General features: G+C 35.9%; 3 protein-coding genes across 3 annotated transcripts in view; 1 reads left to right on the top strand and 2 right to left on the bottom strand.

Annotated features, from left to right (window-relative positions):
- LOC136813417 (methylcrotonoyl-CoA carboxylase beta chain, mitochondrial-like) overlaps window positions 1–4797 on the top strand; it is a 33756-nt gene extending 28959 nt beyond the window's left edge. Inside the window, exons 11-15 of the mRNA XM_067069938.1 lie at window positions 546–762; window positions 1196–1352; window positions 2015–2129; window positions 2954–3051; window positions 4583–4797. Of these exons, the coding sequence (XP_066926039.1) occupies window positions 546–762; window positions 1196–1352; window positions 2015–2129; window positions 2954–3051; window positions 4583–4700 (705 nt within the window). The 3' untranslated portion in view covers window positions 4701–4797. The remainder of the gene's footprint in view (window positions 1–545; window positions 763–1195; window positions 1353–2014; window positions 2130–2953; window positions 3052–4582) is intronic.
- Window positions 4798–7768: 2971 nt separating this feature from the next.
- LOC136813419 (uncharacterized) lies at window positions 7769–10466 on the bottom strand. Its single transcript, XM_067069940.1, has 2 exons — window positions 9993–10466; window positions 7769–9184 (listed from the first exon to the last, which is right to left on the bottom strand). Exons 1-2 carry the CDS (start codon window positions 10396–10398, stop codon window positions 7899–7901), a joined length of 1692 nt encoding a protein of 563 aa, XP_066926041.1. The 5' UTR covers window positions 10399–10466; the 3' UTR covers window positions 7769–7898.
- Window positions 10467–10669: 203 nt separating this feature from the next.
- LOC136813420 (tRNA (guanine(10)-N2)-methyltransferase homolog) lies at window positions 10670–25118 on the bottom strand. The gene is made up of 14 exons (XM_067069941.1): window positions 25033–25118; window positions 24687–24755; window positions 24313–24386; window positions 23340–23421; window positions 22778–22870; window positions 22208–22330; window positions 21329–21442; window positions 20828–20874; window positions 20313–20425; window positions 19620–19751; window positions 15472–15547; window positions 14386–14517; window positions 13846–13969; window positions 10670–10888 (listed from the first exon to the last, which is right to left on the bottom strand). Exons 1-14 carry the CDS (start codon window positions 25081–25083, stop codon window positions 10769–10771), a joined length of 1350 nt encoding a protein of 449 aa, XP_066926042.1. The 5' UTR covers window positions 25084–25118; the 3' UTR covers window positions 10670–10768.
- Between the last annotated feature and the right edge of the window lie 722 nt (window positions 25119–25840).

Consider the following 25840-nt stretch of genomic DNA (forward strand, 5'->3'; position numbering starts at 1 on the left):
TCGCTAAGAGAATTTTTGAGCAATTTCCTATGAAACATAAAGACGAGCGAGCCTCGACACAGCTTTACTAAATTTTATGAAAAATAATGTTTTATTGTAGAAATTTGGATATTGCTCTAATCTTATATCGAACAAAATTTTGCTTTCAAATGTTCGCGTGGTGTTAATATAAGTTAAATGGTCAGTTAAACAATTGTCAGGTCTCTCATAAGCAATATGTAATTAAGTGTTACTATGTTTTTTTGTTAAGTGGATTATTTACGAACACAACACTCTAAAGAACATTTTTAGGCTTATAACTCAAAAAGTTAACATCTGAAGGCTTCAAAAATCTTAGGTGTTCTTATAATAAAAAAAACGTGTATAGAGGCTATTTATGTTTTGTTAAGTTACGTAATTTCCGCCATTATGGAAGCAAACGTTCGATTTGCGTAAGGGATCACCTCTACAAATTTGAACGTTTTTTCCATAATGGTGGAAGTTACGTATCTTAACATGATAAACCTGTATCCATGTTCAAACCATCTTTTTCTTCATTTCCACAGGTCATAGCTCGTATTGTTGACAGCAGTGAGTTCGACGAATTCAAAGCATTATACGGTGAAACCGTTGTCACCGGATTTGCTCGTATCCATGGTTACCCAGTCGGTATCATTGGTAATAATGGCGTCCTTCATAGCGAGTCAGCCCTGAAAGCATCCCATTTCATTGAGCTGTGTTGTCAACGAAAAATACCTCTCGTATTCTTACAAAATATCACAGGTATGTTCTTTCATCGGGCCAGTCTTATGAGAATAGACCTTTTCATAAATTACGTCACGAACATCACTTGCCTCGTATTCAAACAATTATCATGGTGATTATGTCCTTTGAGACATTAAATGATTCTTTTATGAGTAGAACGTAGTTTTAATAAAATCTGCTGGGAGTTAATCACCATGGCAGTAATTTCGAAACAAGGTAAGTGATGTTCGTAACGTAATTTATGAAAAGGTCTATCGAAGTACCCTTATTCGTTCAGTAAAAATGGAAAAATCGTTTTTAGCCTTTGAATGGAAGAATATTTTCAAGAAAATGCACCGTAAGGGTCCGATTTTTAGACCGTAGTTTTTATTCTCGTATGCGGTAGTTTTCCGATCGAGTGCCTCCCCCGGGTTACTGTATCATCTTATTCTCCTCTTTATCTTTCTCAAAGGTTTCATGGTTGGTAAAGACGCGGAGGCTGGCGGGATCGCTAAAAATGGAGCCAAGATGGTAACTGCAGTTGCGTGCGCCAATGTTCCAAAGTTCACTGTCATTATTGGTGGAAGTTACGGTGCCGGGAATTATGGGATGTGTGGCAGAGCTTATAAGTAAGTGTTGCCGGATCGTTTTGAGACCTATTTTCGTTCGTGTTTTTGATGTTTTTCTTTACACGAACACACTATATGAGAACATGAGACTTCGATGGTCATAATGTAGAGAACAAATCAAGAATATTTTAAGGAGTCATAGCCTAAAACACCCGATTTCTTTGAAAATCGCACAGAAATACTCACCAAATAGTGAAAATTGCATTTTAAGGCTTAAAATTCAAAAAGTTAAGAACATCGGAAGGCTTCAAAAATGTTGGATGTGTTTAAGATGTTTTGATTTAAGCGATTAAAAAGGAGCTTTTTACCTTTCCATTATTCCAAATTATGATTGGTAACCAAATTCTGTACTGAAAATCACATCACTATTAAAACAGTGCTTTGGATTTGGTTGCATACTCTTACAACAGTCGCCTATAATGGAATGAAATTTTTCCATTTAAAGCCATGATTTTATGCCAAAATAAGCTGAAAAAAGAGGCCTATCGGTGATTTTTTTATGCTAAAATTATAGAACCTTCGATTCGAGAGGAACTTCGATTCGATTCGATGGTAGGAACAGAGTGATATTATCCCGTAACAATTATCATATTATCGTATAACACCCATATTACTATATTACACGGATTATTAACGACACACCATTCATATTTCTTGTTCAGCCCGCGATTTTTGTTCATGTGGCCAAACGCACGGATTTCAGTGATGGGAGGTGAACAAGCTGGAACCGTTTTATCCACCGTCAAGAAAGCTCAACTCATGAAACAAGGACAAGAGGTATTTTGCGCTGATGTTTACTTTAATGGGATAAACTTTCGCGGGAATTAAATCTCGCGGATTTCGCGGATTTGGGTGTCATCCGCGAAAATCCGCAAAATTTGAAAGGGCCTCATCATCCGCGAAATGTTTCTATACAAAACTCAAAATATGTCAAATAGATACTTTTTAAATGGTAACTTGCATCAAAAAAGCGCAAGTAATGTGTATTTCAACAAGCAACATATTGCCATCCAATAGTGCCACCTGCGAAATTAAGTCCCCGCGAAATTTTTTAATTTCGCGGATAGGCCCAACCGCGAAATTTAGTCCCGGTGAAAGGTTATCCCCTTAAAGTATAAACCGTGGACCAAGCCTCTATATTTAATCGGAGTTTTTGTTTTAAGTGCCCGCAAAGAGTAGAATCTCTTACCTTTCCTAGGCAAGAAAAAGTGAAGCCACTTATTTCCCATCCAGAACGTCCCCCCCCCATAATGACGACGGATTGTATCTAGCGGTTCCTTTGTTTCTGAGAACTACATTTTTTGAAATCTAGTGACAGATTTTACTTTCAATCTTAATTACTTTTGTTTGTATAAAAACCACACGCGGCGTTCTTGATAGGCAATAAGTGGCTTCATTTCCCAACAAGCAGTCTCGAGTCAAGCCCTTTGGGCTTGGAAGTCAATGTGCATTACACTGTTATGATGAATTCAGAATTATGTTCCTCATAGCACTTAGAACCGTGTCAATTAACTGACGCTAAAATTCTGAAATATCTGACGAAGCAGGGTTGAAGATAACTCGAAGCTGATTTTTTACTCTACACTTTTCTTCCATTTTAGATCACGCCTGAGATTGAAGCAAAGATCGACGCAGAATTGAAAGCACCTTTAGTGAAACAATTTGATAAAGAAGGACACCCATACTTCGCTAGTGCAAGGTACACTACTCCTTTGAGTTTAATTTGTCGGTAAAAATCTTATTCAGAAAGCCCTGTGAGGACAATCTACTCGAAGCTTCAGAGTATTTTCTTGAAACTTTGTTTGGGGTAAGTCAAAAATCTTGCAACATTAAACTAGGTCGGCAAGGATTAAAAATCTTAGTCAGACCGGCCTTAGACGATCCTATCGTCTACACAAGATCACTAAAAAAGGGAATAGTTTAGGAGAGGCGTGATAAATTCGGGTGGAGTAAGCAGTGGCGCGGAAATGTTTACAGTGTTCCAAAACTCTACCGCCACTTTTTTCCCGTAAACCGCCCTGACGCCCTAACTCTTTGCTGCGTTTACTGACTTTTAAACGGACGATAGCATCATCTAGACCGGCCTGTGAAAATAGATTAAATCAGGTCAACAAAAATAAAAGTTTTTTTACATCATAAAAATGTAAATAGGTCGAACCCTTACTCTCAGGCCCATGTGCCTAATAAACGGAGGGAGGGAGTTGAAAAAATCTTTTAATTTTAAGATTTTTAGGGGTCCTATCAGGGGGGGGGGTACAGCCGCAGGGTACTAACCCATAGGGTACTAACCTGATTTTTAAGGAAAAATTGTCTTAGGTACCACCACCCCCTTTTTAGTACCGGGTACTTACTTTTTCTTAAGGAAAAAGGGACCCCCACCCCCCTTTTAGTACCGGATACTTACTTTTTTTTAAGGAAAAAGGGACCCCCACCCCCTTTTTAGTACCGGGTACCGGCTTTAAAATTACCAAGGAAAATAGGAGACACCACCCTTAAAACTTGCCAAGCATGGTCCCAATCTTTCAAAAGCCAGCAAAAGCAGCTCTTTGTTGTTATTATGACTTGTATATACCATATTTTTAACTCAGATCCTCTAAAAAGTTCTTTAAATCAAACACAACTTTTAATTGCAAAGGTAAAACAACGAAATTCCTTGGCAAAAGTAAAATATTATATAGCTGTAATAACGGCAATAAAAGTATATATCTATCAGAAGAAGTAAAAATCAAGTTGATAGAAATTGAAGAATAATCTCGCGTGGATTTAATTTCGCGAATAATCCAGAAAACAGCTGAAAATAGCCATTTTTTGCCATAAATGGAGACTTAGAACTAGTTTCTCCGCCAAAAAATACAATTTTAAAAGTTTTGTGGTGGATTTAATTTCGCGAATCAGGAATCTCACGCGTGTTCGCGAGTTTTAATTTCGCGAAAATGGCAAAAATTCGCGAAATCGCGAAATTTAATCTCGCGAAAATTAATCCGGTTAAAAGAGTCGAGTTGTAACTATAATATCTTCTTAACTTGAACAAGTATTTTAGTTCCTTCAGAGAAAAAAATTTTTACAAACAAATCTCTACAGCACTAAAGTCTCTTTAACTCAAACTAGTTTTAGAGAAAAAAATGTTCAAAATTTGCCGATACTGGCAATAACCGGGGTGTTTCCCTTGAAACATTACGTCATGGAGTCGTGAATTGCTAATCTTTTCAACCTTTTCTTTGATTGTTTAGACTGTGGGATGATGGAGTTATTGATCCAAAAGACACGCGAACGGTACTCGGGCTGGCCGTCAGCGCCTCACTGAACGCCAAGATACAACCAACCAAATTTGGCGTGTTCAGAATGTAAAAGAAATGTAGCATATGTGCAATTTTTTTTAAACCAGCTAGGAAACTATTTTTTTTGGAATTTTATCTTTCAAGCAGTGATGCAGTTAATGTCCATATATCTACAATCTACGTCAAAATTTTTTCTTGTGAAAATTTTCATTTTTCTGTCTTAATTCGCAAAAGTTTATTCCCGCAAAAGAAAATGTCGTAAATTTCGCGATATTTTAGGCTGCTAACGTCCACTATACTACCTGTGGTTTTGTAGAGGTCTACGATTCAGACTAACGATTTGGGAACTCGCGAAAGTTTGTACGGTTCACAAAATTAGCTAACGGTTAAAAAAGATTTTTTATTATAATTCTCTGAAACACTGTATAAACCCTTCCGCCGAATAATTATCGCTAGCTTGAAGCTTAAAGCTTAATAAGCTTAAAGTTTGTCAGTCATTTTTCTTATACATTAAAACTAACTTTTTATTTATAAAACGTGGAAAAATAGAATTTTTAGCAATAATTTTTTTGAAACCAATTATTTTGGTTAGATCTGTCAAAAAAAATTTACTACAATTTTGTTCTCGAATTTTTATGAAAATATATAAAAAATGAAAGTAAATGAACTATCGCGTATTATTTACGTCACCTTGGAACTATTTTTTTGCCAAACTATTTCCTAAAATCAAAGAAAACGTACCTAGCTGGGGAAAAAATGGTGGGAATTCATGCTTAGTCCACGTCAAAATTAAGGACTCAAGGACAAAAATTGTGTCATTTGGGATTAGAAGGGTCATTAGGTATTTGAAATAACAAGCAGCTGTACAAGTTCTCACCTAGTATTCCCAGGATAAACTTATTCGAAGCATGAAAGCATAAACATGATGAAAGACACACAACTTATTTTTCATTCACAAAGAAGGGGAGGCAGTAAGGCAGGCATAAGTCCATGCTTCAAGGTAATTGTACACGCAAACTAAGGGAAAAAAGTACCGGATGTATTTATTTCTGCGGAGTACTTTATTCCGGGGAAATCTTATTTTCTATCAAACTGACTGTGAGGTTTCTCGAACTCGAAGTCAGTGCTGTGGAAATAATAAAGCCTATCTTAAAATAATCTGCAGCGGAGACAAAAAGGCTGTAACTTTTGAAAGAATTCGAATTAAATAATGGTTTTGTGCTCTTGAAAATAAAAATCAGGAATGGAATACTATCAAATTGAAAAGAGGTTTTGAAATTTGGGAAAAGAGGATCAGAAATGACGATGAAGAAACAAACTTCTAACGTGCTGTAATCACTATTTTCGTCTCAGAAAAGCTTAGAAGGTCATCACTGTGAAAATATTTTTCTTCTGCAATTTTCATCTTCATTTTCCGATTTTTTTTGTGCTTTATGATATTCTACTCCTGAATACCTTTTCAACCGATATCTAATTCCAATTTTACCAAAAACTACAGCCTTTTTTATCTCCGCTGCAGATTAAATTGAGCCTTTAATTTTGGTTAAATGAAGGCACGCGTTTTTTAAATTTCGAATGTGCAAGAGAAGAATGCTGGAAAATTTTAGAATCAATTTTGAGATATAAAATGCCTATTAACAATTCGAATCGATAAATCATAAAAATAATAAAATTTCTTTCAACCTATTTACAAATCCATGAAATACAAAATATTAACCGATACTGATACTATTAATTAGAAAACAAATTATCAAGGAAAGTGGAAAATTTGCAAGACACAAATTAAATTTCAGCTTTTCCCCTGATTTTATAACTGGTCAATAACAATACAGAGCAAACCCCCAGTTATCTGACCCAAGGGGGGGAGGTCACTTAGGTAAAATCGATGACGGGTATGTGCGTGCCACACTCTAAAAAGTCCCTCAATGGGGTGCAAAAGCCATTAAATAAATAGCAATCGAGTCTCTGTAAGGTTTCCAAAATTATGAAAATAAAAAATCGACTCCCTCTCAAAAAACGGACAAAGTTGGAAAAATAGTCTCTCAAAGGGTCGCAAAGTTGTCGAAATTCAGTCTCTCTAAGGGTCGATTTACAAACTTTGGCTCGGACATACTCGTCTTCTCGCAAATCTAGTACCCCCCCCGAATTTAAATAACAGTTCGAATAATTGCGAAAAACCTCTTTGCCACTAAGTTGTTTAACTTTTTTGGGGTCGGAATTTTACGAAAAATTGGGGGATTTCAGTTTAAATTTAAAAATTCAAATTCGAAAAGCTCTCATTGAATGGCAAGGTATAAATAATCAGGAATGAGTCCATATAGTTTTGGGATACAATAGATAGCATGATTGTTAATTTTACTGCCCCGCTTTGTCAAGATATTTTTGACAAATAAAATCTCTCAAGCTATTTCAAACCTTTACGGGGTACCCGAGAGTACTTTACTACAACACACCTACAACACAATATTCTAAAATATCAATCATCGTCTTTTAGTTGCGTACAACATTAAGTCCACAGAGTTTCTGTCACAGTAAACGGCCCATTTCCAAGTTCCATGTTTCAACGGCACCAAAAATACGATACATAAAACGCACTTCTCAAAATACATTAAATCATAACTCGTTTTCAAAGTTCTTTCACACAAAATACTCTCGGGTACCTAATAGCCGTCCCCCCCGCTAATTAATTTTTCGAAAATTTTCCACCCAGGACATTCTAATTACAACCCCCCCCCCGCTTATTAATTTTTGGGAAAATATTTTTGAAAGTTCCCTCTTTTGTTCTTATTCAGCTGTATTAGCCTCCTTTTCAAAAAAATTCCACCCAGGACATTTTTATTCACCCCCCCCCCCCCCCCCCGCTTATTAAGTTTTGAGATTTTTTTCAACCCCCCCGCTTATTCCAACCCCCCGGCTATTAGGTACCCGAGAGTACTTCACTAGAAATAATAGGTATTTTTGGGCGTCTGTGTTTTTGTATTAAAATTGATTGATGACGCTCTTTTGGAAATACAGTTGAGGCTTGAGGCCTGCAATATTTTAATACCGAGTTTATGTATGTGTGTTTTTCTATGATGGGAGACGGTAAGGTTCTAATTTTTCTACATCCTGACCAACTGAGGAAGACGGTAAATCAGCACTTTTACCGTCCTCGATATTGCGGGGCAGAACTGCGGGTTATTCCAAATCGCTTCAGCCACTTTACCGTCCTCAAAAGCGCAAATACATAAACTCGGTAATGCATCTCGAGAAGCGTGTATGAGATTGTTTATTCCTCTTTTTCTTTACCCTCACGTTTCTTTATTTCCGTGGCCGTTTCTTCACGTGCGTAATCACGTTCACGTTTCACGAATACAAACATGTATGAAATCTTCAACATGAAGAAACGTATACCATAATAAATCTGTTTGGAACTTCTTAACAATAAATTCTGTATCACCAACATTTGTGCTTTCAATGGATCCAAATTAGTATTCGAAAGTTCATTCAGTAGATTTTGCAGACCCAATCCCTGGAATTTATCAGCGACAATACGTACTATAGACCAGCGTGCAACAATACCCCATATAAAGGATAAGGAGTCTGCAAATTTAACAAAAACTTGTCTCACAGTATTCCAAAACATAAGAGCCGGCTGAGCGAGCGGGCTTAAAGCGGACGCCATGAGACGCAAACAAGACATGACTGGTGTAGTAACCATAGTGACAACATTAGCAACATTACGTAATGGTTTGAACAGCATAGCAAGCGCCGTATAAAGCGGAGTCGCTAACAAGATAACAGGTTTCATATACATCCACCAATAATCCGTAATAACGTCGGTAACAAGGTCAAGCCAACGAAACCATCCGCGAAGCATTTCAAGATAAAATTCCAGGATCTCCAAAACAGGCCGTAAGAACTTCCGTATAAAACCAACATGTTTATACAACTGCCATATAGCCCATGATAGTGTAAGCAGGGTATAAATAATAATAAGATACTCAAACACTTGACGAATGGTGGAAGAATACCATTTGGCTGGGATATAGTTGACCCATTCTGGAAGACCTTCCCGTATCTTCGAAAGCGGGCGTACGTCTTTCTGTAACCCACGTTCATGATTTTCCAACATAGCTGTCCGTTCACGTAATTTTCTTATTTTGAGCGCGTGTAAAATTTCACGCAACTGTTGCAAATCTTGTACGTCAAACGTCGCTTTGACCATACACGATTCTTGCTCTCGCCTCAGGTAAGCTGTCTGCTCTCCATCGTTTTGCTGATTTTGCAATGTCTCCTTCACAGGTGCTTTCCGATTCAAAAGGCCTTCAACATCTGCTAATTTCTCTACGGTCCAAGCAATTAACGGTGTGCGATTTTCCACTAACAATCGAGTCGACATGCTATCCCAGGAACCGAATTTCGACGTCACTTTAAGATCAGCAGCTGTTACGTCATCAAATTCAAGTGTTGTATGTTTTTTGATGCCCGTTTTTAAGAATTTGTTTTGATCGATAAGTTTGAAGTATAATTTTGATGAGCCTTCTTCGTAAACGATACAACAATCAGTTGGCGCTGAAAACAATAAAAAAATGTGATTTAGTCAGGAAGAAAAGACACATTTTTATTCTGCTGATGGCAGTTTCATGCCACTTTGGTGACAATCTTCAGGCAACTAAACACATATGATTTAGAATTTTTAAAACCCAAGATCATTAAGGAATAGTTTTTAAATTTTAAGATTCCGTCCACTCAGATTTTCCCTTTTGACTAGCTGTTATATTATGAATGACAAAAGAGTTAATATCAATATATACTTAAAACCCAATAAATGTTGCGGATAAGAGAATTATCGGGAGAAGGAACCTTACATAAAATGTAAACACTGAAGGAAAATGAATAAAGATTTTAAGCTCGAAGGGTAAGAGTTGGATCTCCTATGTGGGGTATGAAGCCAGTTATTCTCTACAGAAATCGGGTGACCCACGTGGGTTTCACACAAACGCCGGATTGAAAGTAAAATCGAACTCCAAACACACGAATTTACTATTAGCAGATTCATATAAAAAAGTCACGAAAAACCGCCGAGTAAAGCTCTGATTGGCTAATACATGACAAATTACCTCATACATCAGAGCTTTACTCAACGTTTTTCGTGACTTTTTTACATGAATTTGCTAATAGTAGATTTGTGTATTTGGTTATTTTTCATTGGAAGGATTAAGGGTTAGTGGAGCAATCCAGATAGACTAGCTATAAGAAAAGGAAGCCTTCGGATTGCCCTCGACTACAGCTACAAAACTTTTACAACAAACAAAAGTTTGGTCTTTTGAGAAACCTTGTCAAGAATCAGACATTCTAAAATCTCTAACATTCTACTTACCTAACTTTTCAGGTTCGACATCCTTCATTTTCTTCTTCTTATATTTCAAAGGTCCACTCTTAAATGTTGCAATTGGTACTGTTATGTGATTCACCAAGGGCGTTGGATTTTCCGCTAGTGGTGTTGAATTTCCTGTCAAAGGCGTTGGATTTTCCACGAAAGGTGTTGGATTTTCGGCCAAGGGCGTTGGATTTTCCGCTAGTGGTGTTGGATTTCCTGTCAAAGGTGTTGGATTTTCCACGAAAAGTGTTGAATTTTCGGCCAAGGGCGTTGGATTTTCAACCAATGGCGTTTCATTTCTATTTGAGGGCGCTTGTGCTTCAGTCATCGGTGTTTGTATTTCATTGAAGGGCGTTTGATCATTACCACTGTTGGCATGACAGGGCGTATCTTGTATTTCACTCATACTTCTGGCAACTGGTATTTTCCTGTTTTGTTTTTTTATTTTATTTTATTGGTTTAGTTTCATTTTTTAGATCTAAAAAATAAACAGAGAGCAAATGTATATTTTCCGGAAGGGATTTCATTTAAAAAATCATTATTAAAAGAGCACCCATTGGTAAAGAAATCATCATTAAAGTCAAGGCACTTCCAAAGTTAAAATTACCACACCTCTCAACAGGTTAGCAGTACTGATTTTTCCAAACGATTGGGAAATAGAAGTATAACTCTGATGCTTGTTAAGTTCCATATAATCTTACTAATTATTGATAAAAAATATCTATATGTATACAAAAATTATAAAAACCATCTACTAATAGAGTTGATAACATTCGCTAGCTTTCTGTTTGATGAGGTTTTTCATCAAGTTTTTTACCAGCAAAATAATTATCACGAAAATCGTTCTGTTGTTGGATCCAGTCTTCCGAGTTGTGGAGAATGACGTCATCAGAACACTAAAAAGTTTAAAAGCTTAAAAGGTTTCTAGTTCTTGAATCTATAGTTTTAGTTGCCTGAAGATTGTCACAAAAGTGGCATAAAACTGCCAGTAGCAGAATAAAAAGATGTCTTTTCTTTCTGACTGACTAGTTCTTGAATCTAAATTTCCCTTTAGTAATTAAGGCATGCAGGCAGTCAGGTCAGTTACCTAAGTCAAAATAGGAATGGCCCTAGAATAAACAACAATTGAGTCCTACTGTATTGGGTCATTCATAAAATTTCGAAACTGATTCTTAGAAACGTGTGCCCCCCCCCTGGGAAATTGAAAAATTTCCAAAAATATTCTTGGAAAAATTATTTGCATACCCTAAAAGTGAGGGTGGACGAACTAAAATCAGTCTTTTACCCCCTGGAAATGCTCGTCCAACTCCCTGTATGGATATAAAATGGAATGACCAAATTCCAGCAAACAAATCAAAAGTGAAAGTATACAAAAATTGGAAACATGTAGGTATACACATAATCTAAATATCGCCTTTAAATCAAAAGGCTCATAGATAAATATCACTTAAGCTAATCACTCTTTAGTACATTAATCTAGAAAACCAAATTTCAGCTCCAAAAAAACCTTCCAGAAAAGATCTCTTTTAAAAAACCTTAAACACAGCATTTTTCATCAGATACATCACTTCTAAAAGATTATTCGCATTCTTATAAACCCTGAAGCCATCTCAGGTACTTCATTTAAGCTTTAGTGACTTTAGTACATCAATCTGGGAAACCAAATCACAGCTCCAAAAATCCCTTCCAGCAAAGATTTTTTTAAAAACCTTAAACACATCGGAAACATCACTTCTAAAAGATTATCAGCATTCTTCTCATGTACCTTACCCTGGCACTAGCCTGATTAATCAAGCCAGATATTACAGCGCGCGATATACTGTATATAAATGCATAGCGTTTTTCGGTGCTTTAATGATTTTTTTATATCCGTGAAATTTAAGTTAGCGCTGAACTTTCATATTTTATAGCAAGTGACTGAAAACTGGCTTAGATACCTAGGCTACCCTGACACCATGTCATAGATGGTATTTTGCTAATATAGCTAATCACCCTTTGGTGACTTTAGTACATCAACCTGCAAACCAAATCTCAGCACCAAAAATCTCTCAAAAACCCTAGATCTTAAACACAACATTTCAGCAGAGACATCACCTCTCAAACAGAGCAAATAAATAAGACTTCAACAAAAAATCAACTTCTAAAAGAGAGAAGAGAACCTCCGTTATCTTTTATATCTAGTCGTATCTAATAGCAACCAAGCAAGATTAAATTACAGTCTTGGAATCAGTTTTCTTTAAGAACAGATAGGTAGAAAGAATTTTTCGTCATAATAACTTGGCAACACTAATTTATATTAGTAGTTGTATAGCGAAAGAGTTATCAGCCAAACTTTACTTTTCATTTTACGTTCCGATAAGTGAATTTTGAACCTCAACAATGTGTTTGTTGGCCTAATCGGAGAAAAGTTTAGATAAAGTTTTTTTGAGTGCATTGTTCTTAAAAGTGTATGCTCTGTTTTGAAAGCATCTTTCTAAGAAAAACGAAATAGTGTTAAAATAGTTTTACAAAACCAAACCTTTCGACGGTTTTCGATAGTTTTTCTCAAGCGATTGTCACTGAGGAGATTGGTTCTGCAAGAAATACCTTGCCATTCTCAAAATAAGCCATATCCACATAATTAATCTTTGATAAGGCCACTTCCACACGTCAAGGTTCCGTATTGGGCTTTTCCAGAAAAAATATGAATACAGGGGGTGGAGGATATAACATTTTTTGGAAATTCACCCCCCGGACATTGTGATTTTTGACCCCCCGGACAGTAGGTTTTACCCCCTGGACAAGCATCAGTTGACCCCCTGGACAAAATTACCATCACACAGGGTGAAATTACCCCCAAAAAGAGCAAATTTACGCCCGGACAAGGCAAATTATGCAGATTTTCACTACCCCCCGGACACTATATCCTCCACCCCCCCCCCCCCCCATGTACGGGCATTTTCTGGAAGAGCCCATTGGCCGTAAACAAAAAGAAGTTAGCACGCCGTATATTTACGGGTGAGAAAAATCAGGAAAAATACCATGAACTTTCATTTCATCGAAAAAATACACTGAACTGTCATTTCCAAAATAAAAATGACGTATATATGGTCCTTAGACCATTCAGTCAACTTAGGTTTTATGAAAGTGTAATGTAATGGTCAACGAAAGAATTAGTGCGATTGACTTAATTATTTGAGACAACAAACATTTTCGGGGTGAAATTGGTGAAATTAAGGATATTTTGAGCTTTGCACTAGAAGAGGATCGCTTTCCTGAACTGCCGCGTGTTTCCACAAACGCCGGATTGAAAGTAAAATCTATCGCAAGATTTGAAAAAATGCAGTCCTCAAAAACAAAGGAACCGCTAGATACTACAATCCGTCGTCATGATTGCGATGCGTTATAGTAGGCGCATTCTGAATGGGAAATAAGTGGCTTCACTTTTCTTTGCCTGAGTAAGGTTAGAGATTCTACTGTAACTCTTCGGACTTTAAACTCAATGCGTATTTTGGACTTAGCCTGAATGCATCCCCCCAAACCCGGCTCAATCATTAGGTTTTTTCAGAAAAAAATTGTATATGGGGGTGGAGGATATATCAATTTTCAGTGGTTTACCCCCGGATAAAGTGACTTTTAGCCCCCCCCGGACAACGGGTTTTACTCCCCAGACAGCGGGTTTTACTCGCCGGACAAGCATGAGTTGATCCCCCGGACAGAGCAAATTTACCCCCGGACAAGGCAAGTTTTGATGATTTTTCGCTACCCCCCGGACAAGACAAATTTTGATGATTTTTCGCTACTCCCTGGACAATATATCCTCCCGCCGGGGTGTACGAACATTTTCTGGAAGAGCCCATTGTCATAATCATACCTCTTCCAATCGCTTGGTTTTGACCATTGTGATTAATCGTCTTGAAACTGTCTTTGTCAGGTTCTGTTCGCAATTAGAAACTAGCCTGAAGGCTGGATGTTTTGGGATAGCCTCTTCTGAATAACTGAATGGAAAAACAAAAGAAAGGAAAATGAAATTTTAATCATAGGAGGAAAACGAAAATGAAGTTTTCCCAAGTTTCCTTGGAGAATTGAGAATCTTTCAAACCAAATATTACCAAGAGTTGCAAAGTTTAAAGGTTGACGAAAAGAAAAATAAAACAAATCAGAAAATTCATATCTTGAAATATTATTAAGGTATTTCTAGGTTAGCTAGCCTATATTTAACAAGTAACACATTCTTCCAGCTGAAATATGGCAAATTTGATGAAGTCGCGGTCATTGCTCAAATTTTAATAGAAACCCCACAGAGGAATATTCTTAATCTTTGGCCAATCGTATGAATATTCTTATGGGGTCAATTGTTACAAAGAAAAGCGTGTAATTTGAAAACTTTATTGATAAGTTATCTTTAACTTACGTAGGTTTATAGACAGGCAGCCAGTAGACAAGTCTCCCTCCGACCACCAAATACTGTAGTGCAAATGCTAGTAAGTCTAAGATGATTTTGGAGAGAGTGTGAAGCTTCTTGGCTGGAATATGCTCATCACGTCTGGAAATATAAAGTTTTATTCTAATTCCAGCATCCTCCGTTAAAAACTTTAATACGTTCGCTGCCGAATACGAGTATAATCGTAGTAGGGGGTTTAAAATACCAGTTTTACTTCAAGGGCTATAGCTCTTGATTGAGGAATTTTTGCTCCCTGTTTTATTGTAGTTTTGAAATCAAAGATAAATTCTGCGTCGATTGCATGGCTCCGAATGGGGTTCTAGGTCCCCCCAACAAATTTAGGTCGCCCCCTAAGTTTTAGGTCCCCCCACTTTTCAGTAAGGTTCAGGTCCCAGTTGTTGAAATCTAAAGGTTCAGGTCCCTGCAAAAAGTACTTTCAAGGTTCAGGTCCCAGCAATGAAAAATAATTCGGCACCAAATTATTTCAATTTCAATATGTTATATACTTTTAAATGGAATGTCTTCTTTTTGTGGTGTGGGTACCACCCCCTCTCGCACGCAGATGAAAATAAAACGGTAGAATATTTAAAAACAGAACATTAAAACCAAACAAAAAAATATTTTTACAATTTCTTAATTATTGTAATTAGTCCCCAGAACTTTAATGCAGCCCTTCAGGTCCCCCCACTTTTTTAGACCCCCCTGAGTTTAAAAAATGAGACAGCTCCCACCCACTTTTAGGCTGATTTCAGATTTACACCCCCCCCCCCCAAATAAGAGGGGGAGGGGCGGAGCCATGGATTGGTATACAAGTTTGAAGCAAAAGTCAGGCCAGGAGAACCTCTGAAAGTTAAACTTGAAAGTTAAAATTTCAAGAGGTCAAATTTTCAATTTCTAAAAAGGGCGTGTTAAAGATACGACGATGGGCGTAATCGCTGTTTGAGAAAATATATATACTCTGGCAGCTACTTTTGCTTCCGTATAAAACATTACACCGTCAATATCATGAATAACATCAACCAACCTACTTTAAATAAAAAGAAAATAATTTCTTACACTTCTTCAGGTATATCCCACGTGGTATCTTTTTTAGAACCCAGTTTCCGACCACCTTCTCGTATGCCGTAAGGCGCTGCAAAAGATTATAAAAGTCTTCATTTTATACATAGTTCACGGATAAATTAATCAGCGGAGAAGGTTTTTCGACGGAGACGGAAAACGGATTATACACAGAAAATTAGACTTATTATTACATTAAAAAGTTATTATAAAGTATTCTTATAATAATTGAACATGAAAAAAAAACAGTTGTGTTTGACGTTTCAAAGTTTCAAAGTTTTTTCTATAAGCATAACATTTATAAGCATATGCAGGCTCAGTTTTTGCTACCTAAACAATATGGCTCTAATATTTAAGAGCAATAGAGTGCTAAGCATAATGCGAGCCTGGGGTAGACAATTGCTTATTAAAAAACATGTATGGGATCAATAAGCAGGAGGTGTTGAAAACAGACGTTTTGAACTAATCTATTTTCACGAGTCGATTGGAAAGATTTCCGTACGCATTGAAAGTTTCGCGGTTAGAAAGTTTGCAGGCATCGACCGCTGTGTAGGAATTTTCAAGACATTAACTTTAATTAGCCTCCGTCTCAGAACGCGGTCAGAAAATTTTGCGGATAATTTCACAGCGAAAATGCATCCAGTGAAATGTGAGTAATGTATCATAATTCAAGTCGACTGACATAATTATACACATAATACATGTTACAAGTTCTGCCTACGCATTCTCAAGCTCGGCTATAATAAAACTATTACATGTTAGTAGCAGACCCGACTGACCAATGTTATGTAGCAGGTTGAAACATGAGTTTCTACTGGAAAGACGCAGTTTGTTTTCAAGTTAAATCTTCAAAATAAAACAAACTGTATGGGTTTCTTTACTTCCAAACAACCTACCAATAGTTTTGGAACACTCCATAATAAAGGAAGATGGCTCTTCTTGTGGATTGGCTTTCTGATACCCCATATAAACACGATGTGACATGAAAGAAGTGAAGTTGAAGAGACATGATTTGTTGGTTTTTGTTTGATTTGTTGACTCATATATCTCATGGCAAATGGGATAGCAAATGACTTTTCATGTATTGCTTGGCTCTACATATGATACCTCTAACTTTGAACACCTCCAGAATGTTGAGAAAAGCATTTTACGAGATAAGTTTCAATTATAATTTTCATGGACATTTTTAATCGACAGATTTGGTTTTGCGTCAGTTTTGTTTGGTTGATGTTTGGTATCGTGATCATTAAAAGCAATGAAATGCCACACAGTCACTCTACACATGATGCCTCCAGCCATGATTGGTATCAGAATGTTGGAAATAAACATTTTACGAGAGAAATGATATTGACTTATTTTTACAATTTTGATGGTGTGGGTTTAGTTGGTTGATAATGTTTACACTGCGGGATGGTTTTCAAAAAACTGTTATATTGATTGTTGTTTGTTGGAATTGATTACCAAAAAATAAGAGAGCCTTTTTTTTGATAAATACTTTATTTTTTTCATGAATCGAAAAAACCGCCGTGTGGATAGTATGTCTTGTAGTAACCAATGCAGTGTCTGTTTTCAAATTTTGAAAGCTCTATACCTACTGAATTGAAGCTCTGACTAGCTGTGTTTTTAAAACTTGAGCCATGTTTTTTTCTTTGTTGCTATTAAAGATAGATTTTTAAATTGTCGTAGTAAATTTATGGTAAAGTTTTAGTTTTTGAGTTTAGTTCATCAGTAGTACATACAGTGGTATTTTTTCAGTAATCCTTTCTTGTAAATATAGTAACATTTAACCAGACTCGTTGCCCTCATCGAATTTGTATTTTTTTAGGACTGATAATTACATATTTTTAAACACCAAAACAAAGCAAACAACATGCCAGTTCTTTCTGGACAAATATATATGTATACTTTATTGTGTGCTTTGAGTTCTATTTTAATCAACCCTCTCAACTGCTGATCTTTCAACTATCATTTAGGAGTATAGAATGGGCTTCCATAGTACCATTTTCTCTAAGTATTTTGTGCAAATTTTCAACAAAGAAGTAGACTTCTTGACTGTCCTTGTCCCTTATGTTAAAGTTGTTCTGATGGAGGACATTGTTATTTTTGGTAGCCTTCACATATCAATAAGGAGCTTTGGTGTAAAAAATGTTCTTTCTGATGAAATCATACTAATCTGAAACTATTAGGCCTTTATGAACTTTCTAGAACAATAATCTTGCTCCAATCTTGAGAAACACTGGAAAAATAGGTTAGCATTCCCTGCCATAATTTCACAGTTTTCCTTTGCTTTCTGCTTGAAAACGATGTCGTATAGCCGAAAACGAAAGTGAAACTGTGAAAACGTCCGCAAATTCGGGCCCAGTCCTCTTCCGAGACGGAGGCTAATAAAACAAGCTAGATGCTGAATGGACCTACCTGATGATGAAAGTTAGATAGCAATGCAAGGAGAAAATGAAAAAAATCAGTCAGAAAACATAGCGTTTAGCGAAAATGCATAACGCAAGAAATTCATCATTGATTGATGGTGGGGGGAGAGGGAAGGGTTGAAGGGAAAAAATAAATAGAAAGTTCTGGTCGAAATCAGTTTTATTGACAATTGAATCATGCTTGATGGTGAGCATTGTTATCGATAATGTTTTTGTGTAAAAAACATAGAAATATGAGGAAAAAACCCAATGAAAATCTGCAAAAACGGCGATTTCTGGAATTTTCAACCGGAAAAATTTTTTCTCAAAAATCGAACACGGCCATGTTTTGAGCATTGCGAATACGCATCTTTCTACAAAAATCAGAAAAAACCAAAAATTAAAATTCGAGGAAATGTCAAAAAACCGGTTTTTCCGGCATATTTCCGGCATTTTAGACCGAAAAAATTTTTTTCGAAAATCGGGCTCCGTCACATTTTAGATATTGTCATATTGCGTCAGTGTGCAAAATTTCATAAAAAAATATAAAGGACAGCTCGAGAAATTCAAGAAATACTGTCTTTCCGGCGAAAATAGGTTGTTCCGGCGACTTTTAAAAAAGTTCCGGCTTCAAAAATCAATTTTATTGAAAATTGAAACATGCTTGATCGTGGGCATTGCTATTAAAAATGTTTTTGAATGAAAAAACAACCAATTATAAGGAAAAAGTCCAATGGAAATCTAGAAAAACGGCGATTTCCGGCATATTTCAGGCATTTTCCGCCGGAAAAATTATTTTCTCAAAAATCGGACTCGGTCATGTTTTGGGCATTGTTAATAAGCATCTTTGAGCAAAAAATCAGAAAAAACTAATGATAAAATCTCGAGAAAATGCCAAAAATCCAGTTTTTTTCCGGTATATTCCGGTATTTTTCGGCCGGAAATGAATTTTTTTTTTTTGCGAAAATCAGGCTTCGTCACAATTTAGGTATTGACATTTTGCATCAGTGTGCAAAATTTCATGAAAAAATATAAAGTACAGCTCAAGAAATTCAAGAAATACTGTTTTTCCGGCGAAAATCGGCTGTTCCGTTCCGGCGATTTTTTAGAAAGTTCCGGCTTCAAAAATCAGTTTTATTGACAATTGAATCATGCTTGATCGTGGACATTGCTATTAATAATGTTTTTGTATGAAAAAACAACGAAATATAAGGAAAAAGTCCAATGAAAATCTGCAAAAACGGCGATTTCCGGCATATTTCCGGCATTTTCGACCGGAAAAGATTTTTTATCAAAAATTGCACTCGGCCAAGTTTTGGGCACTGCTAATACGCATCTTTGTGCAAAAAATCAGAAAAAACTAATGATGAAATCTTGAGAAAATGCCTAAAACCGGTTTTTCCGGCATATTTCCGGCATTTTTGGCCGGAAATGATTTTTTTTCGAAAATCGGGCTCCGTCACATTTTGGGCATTGCCATTTTGCATCAGTGTGCCAAAAATCAGAAAAAAATAATGAGCCAATCCTGAGAAAAGCGAGGTTAATCAGGGGGTGAAAATTTATCTATTTTCACACCCTGGGTTAATTTATAGGACCTCCAGGTAGGTCCAAAAAAGACTTCGACTAAAGATTTTGATGAGTCGGGGTTATGTATCAGAGAGGGCCTAGGGTTATAAATAAGTTTAACGGTCAAAACTCTACAGGTTTTAAATATAAAAAAAGACACTTTGAGTCACTCACGATCTGTGACGATGGCGTCGAATATTTCTTTCGTTCGAAATGGTGCATGCGTAGCATCTGCTGCCATTATGTCCCAATAAAACGGTAACAAATCGTAATTCTCAAAGTTTGTCCGTATGATTTCGTCCTTGGCTAAAGAAGCAAATAAAATTTTTAAAAGTAAATAAAAATCACTCATTTTTTTTGAATTTTAGTTGTTCTGAAAACTATTCTCAAATAAAAATATGGTCCCTTTCTTCATTTTAAACTATTACAATACATACCGTATACTTAATTCTTTTCGTAAAAAAAGTATGCCGCTTAATCTTAGGGATCCTACGTTAGGAACTTATTCCTTTTATCAGTCAGTTCAGAGATACTCTAACAGAAAGTTAACCCCGATGGGATAATCTCAAAATCGATATTATCCCTGAATTGGTGAGTTTGAAAATACGTTAGTTAGGGAAGAATAGCGAGTTATGTCGACAGTGACGGTTAGCTTTTGATTTAATTTAGAAGCTGACTTCCTCAGGGGTGACGGTAAACAAACACCTCGACAAAACCCTCGATTTTGTAGGTCGAAACTGAAGATTATTCCCAGTCACTCCAGTCATTTCGCCATCCTCGATAGTGCAAATACATAAACTCGCTAATGTTGAGAATGGTACAGATAACCCTTAATGAGCAGAATGAAACAAAACAAAACGTACTTACCTCGATAATTTTTGTTTCCCGCCCGAGACGATTTACCACGCCCATATATGATGTTGTAATCGATATCATTCCCACCACACATCGCTCCAAAATGTGAACACGCCACAATGATACTAAAAGTATAATACGAGGTTTTTCAGGTATTGTCAAATTTACATAACTTAACTAAAATCCGCCATTATGGAAGCAAACGTCCGAACTTGAAGGGGCGACTCTTAGCGCAAATCGAATGTTTTCTTCCATAATGAACAAACTTAAGAACATAAACCTTTGATGGCTGGAAAATTTCAATGTCTAGAAAAGAATTATGCAAAAACTGTGGGTTTTAAATTCTGAGCTACCTCAAAAAAAGAGGATAAGAAATTTATCAAAAAGTTGGTCATGGACATTTTGAAAAAAAAGTAAAACATTCGCCACGGACTAAATTCAAAGATCTTAAAATTGATAAAAAAACTTAATTGAAAGTGCTAAACGAACGAAGGAACAAACAAACGAACGAATTAAAATGTTTTTACCTGCCAGTCCCGACGAACGGGTCGTAACAAAAACTACCTTTTCGGACCTGAAATCAATGAAAATTAAAATCAATACAAACAAAAGTTGTCATAAGAGCATCAAATTCTAGATTTTGTCCCATTAAAAAATTGCATCTGAGCGAGGTAATGATAAGATTGTTGAAAAAAATACGAAAAAAATACGAAAAAAATATTGCTGTGTAAAAATTTACTGGTTCTTATACAACCCCTTGAGTGGGGATTTCAATTATTTTGTTTTCAAGTCAGAAAACTCAGTGGGGATGGAAAAAAAAATATTTTGCAGTGAGGATTTATATTTTCGATGGGGACAAAAATTGAAGGATAATTCTCCGACGGGGACGATATTTTCGACAATTTTTCCAGTGGGAAGTGTTTTTCCCAGTGGGTCCGTGAGAAGGGGGTGTCTTTATCATGCATAGATAATAACTTTAGTAGGATCCCCAATCTTTAAAATATCTTCATGGAATGAATTTAACAGACCTGAGCTTGATTTGCCATGACCATTGAGAGCTGCGGATCCATAGAAGTATTGCCAATAAAATATCTGGTCTTCAAAGTGTACTTGAATATACTGTTCCGTTGGCTGTTTCCTATCTGGTGTATTGAAACAAACAATATGTGATGTACACGTTTTTTTATAAGAACAAACTATATAAGAACAAAGGCTTCGATGGTCAAAATGTTAAGAACAAGTTCAGAATATTTTAAGGCTTCGAGAACTCTAAAACAGCCAATTTCTTAGGAAAACAGGCAAAAATAGTCACAAAATGGTGAAAACAAGAACATGTTAAGAACATTATTAGGCTAAAAACTCTAAAAGCTAAGAACATCCGAAGGCTTCAAATAATTTGGATGTTCTTATAAAGAAAAAGTGTATTCATCATGATTGTACAGTGGGTTTTCGAACAAACGTTAAAAGGATAATCAGATAGTTTGATATATTTGGCCTGCAGAAACCTTCTGTGTTTATGAGTAAAACCACCAATATTTTTGTCGAACTATTTTCTAAAGTCGAGATATCACAATTTGAAATTAAAAAAAAATGGGTTTTTACACGATTCTTACGTTGAGATATTATTGTTATTGGCGCTGTGGTATAGTGGTCATTGACCTTGGTTGCTGCACAGGCGACTGAGGTTCGATTCCCACTCGCAGCGGTTCACTTGGCAAGTGAATGAACCTTCTCCAGGGTTAACCCATGCCATGTGAGGGGAATTGGGTAGTCACTTCAAGGGGCTGACGGGGCGCTCATTGAAAGCACCTATGGTTGAGAAAATAGGCCTCAAAGCCTCCTGCAACTCGACCAAATAGAAATATTTTCTTACTAAAAATAAATATAAGTTAGAGCCCAGGTCTTACCAAACGACCAAAGAACAGCTGCGTCAACTGCCCACTATTCTCAAAATCTAACAGCAAGCTGAAATTAAGATCTGCCTTCTTCAAGTTGACGTCTCCAGGGATGGCAATATATTTTTGAATTTCCTAGTGATACAAAATGGTATTAGCTTAAATACATCTATCAACCTTAAAAGCGCGTGAGAAGACTGTGCTAGAGTTTACTAAGAAGGAATGAAGTCAAAATGTCTCAAGTCGTCGCAATAACGTTTTCAAAGACAAAGAATCTCGACGTCACTTCCTTTTAAATTCTTTTATTTAGATGAAATCAGCATCAAAACATTCGAAAAAAAAATCGAATGGTCATTAAAAAAGAATCTTTTGATAAGCTGTTGTGTATTGCAAGCGAAAAGAAAACATTTCTGAATTGTACAAGATACTGCAAGATACGATCCTTCGCTTACCAGACCCCTTTTTTGAACGCGCTCTTGTATTTGTACGGTACAATATGAAATACAGCATTTGATGTACGCGTTTTTTAGCCAATCAGAATGCTCATATTTTTCATGTTGATGATCATAAAAAAATACTAACCTCAATATAATAGACTTTGTCATTTAACGTGATTCTCTTATTGTATACTTCCACTTCGAATTTGAATGTTTCTTTTCTCTCTGTAAACAATTTCTAAAACGAAAATTGTTACCGTCAACAAAATCTATATCAACTGAGCAACTCTCTGCTTGATGCTCCGCAATTAAGAGAAGGGTCAAGGGTAAGTGGAGCAACCCAGGGAGAAAAAGTGGCGCCCTCCCCTACCTTCGGGTGGATAGCTATCGAAAGAGGAGCCTTCAGGTCGCCTCTAACTGCGGTCGCAGACTTACTACTTACATCAACTGACCATCAGATTTTAGAAAGCAATTCCCATCTAGGGAAGAAAAAAATCCATTTTATCGGATTTTATATTTTGTCCGAGAAAAATTTGCTACAGTACAATTAACTGCAATAAATTAGCTGATTTTCAAAAGTATGTACATATCATTTACAGATTTTTAAACCGATTTTTCATGACTTGAACACAACATTTCCGTTTCATTTAGGTAATTCCAAATTCAGCCAAACCAAGTCGAAATGGTAAAGGATTAAAACAACTCACCTTAAATCTTTCTTTCCATTCTGTGTTTTGTGTTGTGATGGCATCAAAACTTTCACTTTGCACAAACAACTCTGAAATGCTCCTGAAACAAGTATGTCGCTAAGTGTGTGTATAACGTACTTAGAAAATAAAGAGAGATATTTTTTCAATACAAAGTTTCTTGCTTTCTCAAGCATTCATCAGTTGGTTTTTCCATTACATTCATGGATATATTTGGAATCTGAGTATAGATGTTGAAAAATACTAAAATACGCCAGGATTAATATGAAAATTCAGCCAAATTTGTCGAAAAGCTGCCTACTAATTATGAACAAGCCAGACAAACGGACGTTCCCAGATTTTAGCAGCAAGTTTCTCATCTGGGATAAAATCTCAAGTGTCTCGTAAACGATCCCTGTTTGTTTTTCAATTTTCTCAGAGCCACAACGCCCATCCTCTTAGCTAATAGAAAAGGCCTGAAAAGGCGCCTGTTATAGTCCGAACCTCCAACGACAAGGTCCTCCTTTAATGGAATTAAAAATCATGCAACACAACGAGTTTATCAGGCACCTGAGAATAGGAAAAACATGTTTTTTTATATAAGCAAGTAGCAAAAGTGTATACCCCTTGGTCAGGCTCGAGTATGCTTAAGCTTTCAAAGCATCCAGACATAGAATATGCTTATTATATGCTTAACAATTATTATGCTTTTGATTCACCCAACCAAATTTTTAATAAAATCTTTAAAATTTTGTTAATATTCGATTCAAAAAGCATTTAAATTTTTGAGCAATGGAATGTGGCTAGCCGTGGAATGTCTTTTCTTGACCACTTGCAAACCTTTTTGAATAGAAAGAGATTGACTACTTGAAAAATATTTCAGGCTAGCGTATATGCTTATGTTATGCTTAGGAAATCTGCAAATCTGAGCCTTCATATGGTTATAAGCGTTATTATGCTTATAAAAAAAACATGTAATAATAAGAGGGTTTACTTCATGAGAACACTTCTCGACAGAATCCTTTTCACATCTTCATCGTTTTCAACATCAATTATCAAGTAAGGTCTCTGAAATGAAAAAAAAAACAACATTCTATTGATAACCTTTTCAAAATTGTGCAGTGAACCAGGGCAATTCTTATCGAATCACAAATCATATAAACATAGGAAAGTCACCATTCAATTGATATTCCAGGAAAGTCTCAGTGAATGTGTGGTCTCAAATCCAAACCAGCAAAGCCAGCAAACGAAACTGAACTTTTTTTGAAAACAAATAAACGGGGGACGGAGTACCATAAGTCAAATTCATTGGAATTAAGTCAAAAAAAAGAAACAAGTAATGTTTAGTAGGCATCTGAGAGACTTAACCTGGTCATTGTAAATTTCTTTGTGTATCTTGATATCAATCTTCAGTAAATCACAAATCGATTCTAACTCCTATATTTTGTGAAGAAACACACAACGTTAATTCAACTTATTTTATATCATGGGTTACTACTGGTTACTAAGACAACAAAATGACGAAAAAGTCTCCTCAAGGGAAACATTGCAAATTCAAATCAAATGGACTGAAATTTCTCCACAAAATTGAAGAAATTTATTAATAAAAACTCCATAGGTCACTTTTTAGCAAAGACAAAATCTTAAGATCTTGGATTGAAGGTTTGGTTCGAAAATTCACAGCATCTCAAGAATCAAAGATAACACTACTTACAGCAAGCCTGAAGTTTGTAAATTCTTGGGCATATAAACACACACATTTCATTGTCAACTGTAAGTTTTTTTTATTTTAACCTTTCTAAAATGGAGATAAATTGTAGTTAAGTTAAGAATGATACCAGTTGCTAAAGCAAGGTTTTCCTCCAAGACAGAAAATGGATTCAACACAGCAAATTAGCACATATTTCTTAAATTTTGGTGGAAAATACAGAATTTTGATACAGACTTAAGCCTCTTTATATACTTCGCGCTTTGATTTACAAAGGTTTTGGATTGCTGGAAAAAACAATGGTAATTTCCATAACATTCTCAGTTCAACCTCAATCCATGGCGTTCTAAATCATGCCTCAATCCAGGCTTTTGATCAGGAAAATGTAGCTTTTGAATATGAATCTTTTTTTCAATACTAACAAAATGGATGTAAAAGAAAGTTACAACATAATTATAAATGCATATATTATCTAGAGCTCTATCTATATCTTAACAATTTATGGAATAGAAAATATTTACAATAAATTTATCTCTTCAATGCAACCAATAATGCGATGATATCAGTTTAATAAAGTAAATTCGAATCAATGTGATAATTAAACATAAATTATCTGAAATATATTGCAACTGTAATTATATTAATCCACTTATAAAATATATATTCTATAATATTTAACGTGCGTGACCACATAATATGCTATAACAGTATCAATACTAAAAAGGCATCTGAATCTAATAGAAAATCAATAACGTTAGCTTAAAGAATTATTTTCTTTACTATTATAATGAATGAAAATGAGTTTAAAGAGTAG

The sequence above is a fragment of the Clytia hemisphaerica genome, unplaced genomic scaffold (assembly GCF_902728285.1).
Source record: "Clytia hemisphaerica strain Z4C2 unplaced genomic scaffold, Clytia hemisphaerica genome assembly, whole genome shotgun sequence".
Taxonomy (NCBI): Eukaryota; Metazoa; Cnidaria; class Hydrozoa; order Leptothecata; family Clytiidae; genus Clytia; species Clytia hemisphaerica.

What these genes read in the sequence shown, in the direction of transcription:
- LOC136813419 (XM_067069940.1), bottom strand. Translation starts at nt 10,398, where the DNA reads ATGAGTGAAATACAAGATACGCCCTGTCATGCCAACAGTGGTAATGAT. An exon ending in TGTCGAACCTGAAAAGTTAG is followed by an intron (nt 9,185 to 9,992) that starts GTAAGTAGAATG and finishes TATTGTTTTCAG; the next exon opens with CGCCAACTGATTGTTGTATC.
- LOC136813420 (XM_067069941.1), bottom strand. Translation starts at nt 25,083, where the DNA reads ATGAAATGTGTGTGTTTATATGCCCAAGAATTTACAAACTTCAGGCTT. An exon ending in AATGGAAAGAAAGATTTAAG is followed by an intron (nt 22,871 to 23,339) that starts GTGAGTTGTTTT and finishes TTTTCGTTTTAG; the next exon opens with AAATTGTTTACAGAGAGAAA. An exon ending in GGGAAACAAAAATTATCGAG is followed by an intron (nt 19,752 to 20,312) that starts GTAAGTACGTTT and finishes TTGCTTCTTTAG; the next exon opens with CCAAGGACGAAATCATACGG.